This window comes from Camelina sativa, chromosome 9 (assembly GCF_000633955.1).
Source record: "Camelina sativa cultivar DH55 chromosome 9, Cs, whole genome shotgun sequence".
NCBI classification, from domain to species: Eukaryota; Viridiplantae; Streptophyta; class Magnoliopsida; order Brassicales; family Brassicaceae; genus Camelina; species Camelina sativa.
The window spans coordinates 26,356,757-26,362,695 of NC_025693.1; the positions used below are offsets into that span (position 1 = coordinate 26,356,757).

Consider the following 5,939-nt stretch of genomic DNA (forward strand, 5'->3'; position numbering starts at 1 on the left):
GCAAACATAATTTTACGACCTTCGGCTTCATCAACAAGTAACTCGGCCAGGCCTCCCTGTGGTCCAACCTTCATGAGCCCCAAGTAACCATCGCAGATGTACAAATCTCCCGTTTTCTTCTCAAAAGTAAGTCCCAATGGCCTTCCACAAGTAGGCACCACGTCATATCTTGAACAGTTCCCTCTTCATACAAGAAAGGTTATATTAAAAGTATATTAGTTATAGGGTTATATGATTTTTCAGAGAAGCCTACGTAATGAAAATATATATATTTTTGTCAGGTGACCGGTTACCAAGCCGCTTAAGACTAGGCTAACAGCTTGACACAAATGTGTAGACTTTTGAGTTTGATCGAGTTTCCAAAATTCTCTCAAGATAAAGGGATTGAATTATTTTTCTAAGTTACTTTTATGAAAATATGGTAAAAAAAGAAAGAAAGATATAAACTGTAAAATATTCAGACAGATCCAAGGAATTTTTGCACAAATATATTTTGTCAGCTGATTCACCGAGTTTAGATCTAGTTAGTGATCTTTTTTTTTTTTTTTGGACAAAGATCTAGTTAGTGATCTATTATAGATAAAACTCAAGCTGATCCATATAACTAGATTCTTTGTGTGTGCTTAAAATAGAGGATTTAGACACAACACACGAGTGGAAGCCGAGACATCTTGGGTAAAATTTCCTCAACTAATTTGGTACTTTCTTATCTCTTTCTTTTAACTTACTTGGTATATACATATACCCCAAAAAAAAAGTATTTAAAGAAAAACCTGTGAGGAGATGTGTATGCAAACTCAACCCAGCCGAGATCATCGCCGCGCCACTTGAGAATACGGCCGTCCACCATGGCAGCGTAAGGACCTTCTCCTTGTGGGTCAAACTCAATGCTCTCAGGTCCAACCACAGGAGTTGGAATGGTCTTAGCCACTGCCAATATATTTTTGGCGCCCTCTATATCTCCCGGAACAATTATGATCCGATACGAGATTATGGACAAGACGGCCAGCACAGCCGAAACAACGACCCAAGTCGGAACTTTTTGATTAAGCGGCATTTTTTCCCCGGATCAAAATAGTATGTAACTAACACTTAGTTAAATTGTGCAGCTCAAATGCAGGTGAAGTAATTATATAAAATCCAAAAGAAATGTGAGTTTATATTTTTCTTAATGTTTGGGGGATTCGTAGGTATACACGTCTCACCAATTCGTTTTAAGCGCCAGTTGTCTACTCCTAATAAAGAGTACATGCGGTGGGAAAAACAAACCATGCGTCAACGAAGGTGGCGAGGTTAGTTTATTAATTGAAATTTATCGCAATTACGAGTGACGTAAATGACGGGAAGATGTTACGCGCACGCAAAGCCAATACAAAAAAAAAACAGATGTTACGCACGTATATACGTTTTGCAGTATTTATTATTATTATCATTACAATTAACGATATGTTTTTTTTATAAGGAAAAAATAGGTGATTTAACGATATTTTATTTAGACCAACTTCTCATCAGAAAAAACATGACTGACAAGTTAAAAAAAGAGAAACATGGATATAAATTAGGTATGGAAGTATTATTTAACTTCGTAATTGCTATTTTATAGACTGTTTGAAAGAGCCAACATGAGTTAGAATCGAATTCTCTAAGGCAATTATGAGTGCGAAAATTCAACTGTCTTCCCGGACCCGACCAAAGTTGAAGCCGGGTATAACCTATTTTTTCGGTTACCGAAGCAAAAGTTTAAGTATATACTAGTAGGAGTATAAATTTGAATTAAATGAACTCGTTGCCGACTAATTAAAATTAATTTGAAGTCAAACTCCGTATGACATTTAACTCGACTTTATTTTCGGCCATATAATATAAGTCACTGATGTGTTCACACGAACCGCGAGTATTGCTTTTTTTTGTTGTCACACGGCAGATTTAACTACTATGGCGAGACAAACGTGTTTAATTTTCTATGTTAATCTTTATCATAGCATATTTAAACCCTTTCATATTGCAAAATTGATTTTTTTTTTTCGTCAAATAAAACAGATTTAACTATATGCAATAAAAATGAAACTTTTAGAAAGTTGGATTTGTCTGCACCTACAATCACAATAAATTATGATGATGAAGACGTTAAAATATTTTTTCAACTTTGCATCCATATGTTGGAAGATAGCGTTTTCTGAAAATCGAATTTCATATTTGATCTAGAAACATAATCTTTTAATCAACCACTAGATCTGAATTAGCTTTTCACAACAAAAAAAGTGTTTAAAACAAAATAAAACATATATATGTGGATGTAATAAGAGAGTACAAACACATAAACAATGATATATTTTTATGTAAATTGGTAAATTATACTATTTGTCAAAACATATTGAATACAGTTTACCAGTAAACTACATGTCTCTGACATTCTAGATTAGATCAGATCATTTGACACCTTATACGATGTCACCTATCACCATATGATTACGTGATAACTGTGAAGATGAGCCTTTGATAGGTTATAAAACCTTTACAATTACAAACACTAAAGACAGCTTTTAGAACTTAAAAGTAGACGTCACAAACAAACAACAAAGACAGAGTTAACGTACAACACTTAGTTTTGACATGTGATACACATTTAAACATAACGGATGTTTACTTTGGCTTTCTTAGTTGGCTAAAACCGTTTTCCTAATACCAACTCCAACCCATCTCCATTTCCATCTTCATAATAGAGTTTAGAGTTAATTTTGCTCTAACCCATCTTTATTTTCATCTCAAAAATAGAGATCTCTATTTTTTTCTCTATATTTGGAAATTTTTTTTTCTTTACATTACAATTTGGAGATATCTATTTTTTACTCCAAAATGGAGTATGGTCGAAGTAAAATCCAACTCCAAAATAGGGTTACTCCATTTAAAAAAAAAATTGGAGATATAGGTTGGAGATGCTCTAATATGAGTGAACACACATTTGCCTAAGGGCATCTCCAGTAGTCCTCTATTTTTGCCTCTATAATAGAAGTGAGTTTTACTTCAATGGTACTCTATTCTCATCTCTATTTTCACCTCTAAAATAAAGATTGCTATTTTTTTCTCTATTTATAGAGGAACCCTATTTTTTTTACAAAGATTCCTCTATAAATAGAGGAAAAAATAGCAATCTCTATTTTATAGAGGATCATTGGAGTAAAACTCACCTCTATTATAGAGTTCCTCTATTACAGAAAAAAAAATAGAGAAAACCATTATGATGGTCTAAAACCATTTTCATAAATGGTAGGACCTGAGTAATAATACCATGGTTTTTTAAAACAAAAATCATTGTATTATAATATTATTATTTTAAAACAACAAATAACCGATTTCAACCTTTGTTTATTCTTTAAAAAGTCGAAGAGAAACTGTAGGCTTCATTCTCAGACTGCTAGGCCTCACAATGCTGTGATCCTCACCATTAGACTCAGGCTGGATCCTTTGTCCAGAGCTCAAAGAGTGGATTCTCCTTCTCAGTCCTATTTGGTTACTTGGTTTGGTCTATTTCAATCGTAGCCTTTCAGGTTTGTTAGTTTCTCAGCTTTTGTGACAGAAAAGGTTTGTTCTCCTGTTTTGGTCCTATGGACTTTGTTGCCCCTTTGGCTGGTAATTTGTGTTTGATGGAAATTTCAATTAAAAAAAAAAAAAAATGTCGAAGAGAAAAGTTGGGTCCTTTATTATAACCAGACTCAAATTGAGATTATCTTAATTAAACTCTGAGTACAAGTTAACAAGCTCCACCCATTATTTCAATATATATGTAGGGCCATTTATTTACATCTAAAGATAAATATTCGCCTATTCGATATGTGTGGTGAAACAAATCATCATAAAATCAAAATTATGCTCCATCCTCCATTATTTGCTTATACATATTTAAGTCCCGGGTGAAAGAACTATTCAATACGTTTGGTGAAACAAATCTCCATAAAATCAAAATTATGCTCCATTATTTGCTTATATCAGTCCCGGGTGAATTAAGTGAGTGAGTTATTTACAAATGTTGGCCCATTATGTTTATAAGTCTGAAGATTGAAGAATACAACAAACAAACGATTTTAAGACTAAAAGATACAACGTTTTAGAAAAGCGATCGTATGATTCACGTATTATTATATGATGGTTTTATCATAATAGAATATTTTAATTTTGATCAGAATTTTTAAACCTTATAATATGAAATTATTATATTTTAAAGATAAATGTTTTGTTAAGTAGTTAAAGTTAATTCGAGTGTTTATTAATCTTCAAAACATTTTAGGTAAATACAACATAATCACTCATTTGCGATCAAGAACCCAAACGGCTGGCCAGTAAACAGACCCAAACCATAACTTTCCATCATCTCTCTCATAAGCCTCGCTTACATACTTCATTGTCTTTCCTTCTCTGTCTTCAAGTACCTCAAGAACTTCTCCCGTCTCTCCTGATATTTTCACAGCGACCCCGTGCGGCTTAAATCCGTTAAGGAAAGCAATCACATACTTCAAACTTACTGTCCTTTCAACTATTTTCCCGAACCACGGATTCCTCACAATAAATGGACCGATTAGGTTTTTTTTGCAGTGTATACCAATCCAAAAGTCCCCCGTTGGTGTCAGCCGGATGTTGTCGGGATAACCTGGGACCTGAGTAAAGATATCACGAGTCCCTGCTTTGGGACCTTTGATCCAATATCTGTGGACAAGGCTCGTGGCAGACTCACATGTAATTAGAAAAGACCGGTCCTTGTTTAGAGCCAAACCGTTGTTACAACGAAGATTGTCCATGACAACTTTGACCTCTTTCGTCTTCTTATTGTAACTGATCACTCTTCCTGACGGCTCAACTCTGACACCCTCCAAAAATACGTCCCTGATAGACAAACATCACAAAAAAAATTTAAAAAAACTTTGCATTCAATCCAAAAAAATCAGAGAAAGTTTGAATTGTTTCAAACACTAAATTTTGCGGAAGCAAACAAATCTCAAAGTTTATGAGTCTTTTTCGTAAATGCTCTGGGATCCTAAATGTATGTATAAAGCATAATAAGTACAATACCTGAAATGATACTTGTCACTACTATCATTGAAGTAGAAGACATCTTCGTCTTCGTCCATATCCCCTTGGTTGGCAAACATGATCTTACGACCTTCGGCTTCATCAACAAGTACCTCGGCGAGGCCTCCCTGTGGTCCAACCTTCATGAGCCCCAAGTAACCATCGCAGATGTACAAATCTCCGGTTTTCTTCTCAAAAGTAAGTCCCAATGGCCTTCCACAACTAGGCACTACTTTTTGTGTTGAGCAGTTCCCTCTACATACAACAATGTTATAAATAAATTATTAATTTACTATACTACCCATATTTTTTTGGCCTAAAAAGGTTTGTTTAGGCAAATGTGTGTAATTTCCCGAGCCCTCTAGGGTAATTTCCTCATCTAATGCCATTTTTTAATAGATAAATTAGGTGTCAGTGTGTTCTAATAAACAACATTGTGATAAAAAAAAAAAACCTGTGAGGAGATGTGTGGGCAAACTCAACCCAGCCGAGATCATCGCCGCGCCACTTGAGAATACGGCCGTCCACCACGGCAGCATAAGGACCTCCTCCTTGCGGGTCAAACTCAATGCTCTCTGGTCCAACAGCAGGAACTGGAATGGTCTTAGCCAGTCCCAATATATTTTTCGCGCCCTCTACATCTCCCGGAATAATTATGGTCCGATACGAGATTATGGACAAGACGACCAGCACAGCTGGAACAACGAACCAAGTCGAACCTTTCTGATCATTAATGGGCATTTTTTTCCCCTGAACAAAATATGTTGTTGATAGAGACGAATGTATCACCCAAGGTTATAAAAGAAAAAAGAATTTGAGTTTAGATTTTTCTTAATTGAGTTATTTGTTGTGTGGATGCATAGTCGCTTGAAGGA

At 35.0% G+C, this 5,939-nt stretch overlaps 1 protein-coding gene and 1 pseudogene across 1 annotated transcript; both read right to left on the bottom strand.

The window, feature by feature from the left end:
• The window catches only part of LOC104714855, a 2,439-nt pseudogene extending 1,233 nt beyond the window's left edge, over positions 1-1,206 (bottom strand).
• LOC104712365 (protein STRICTOSIDINE SYNTHASE-LIKE 9-like) lies at positions 4,243-5,939 on the bottom strand. The gene is made up of 3 exons (XM_010429259.2): positions 5,519-5,939; positions 5,065-5,319; positions 4,243-4,878 (listed from the first exon to the last, which is right to left on the bottom strand). Exons 1-3 carry the CDS (start codon positions 5,803-5,805, stop codon positions 4,305-4,307), a joined length of 1,116 nt encoding a protein of 371 aa, XP_010427561.1. The 5' UTR covers positions 5,806-5,939; the 3' UTR covers positions 4,243-4,304.

What these genes read in the sequence shown, in the direction of transcription:
- LOC104712365 (XM_010429259.2), bottom strand. Translation starts at nt 5,805, where the DNA reads ATGCCCATTAATGATCAGAAAGGTTCGACTTGGTTCGTTGTTCCAGCT. An exon ending in GCCCACACATCTCCTCACAG is followed by an intron (nt 5,320 to 5,518) that starts GTTTTTTTTTTT and finishes TGTTGTATGTAG; the next exon opens with AGGGAACTGCTCAACACAAA. An exon ending in AGTGACAAGTATCATTTCAG is followed by an intron (nt 4,879 to 5,064) that starts GTATTGTACTTA and finishes TTTGTCTATCAG; the next exon opens with GGACGTATTTTTGGAGGGTG.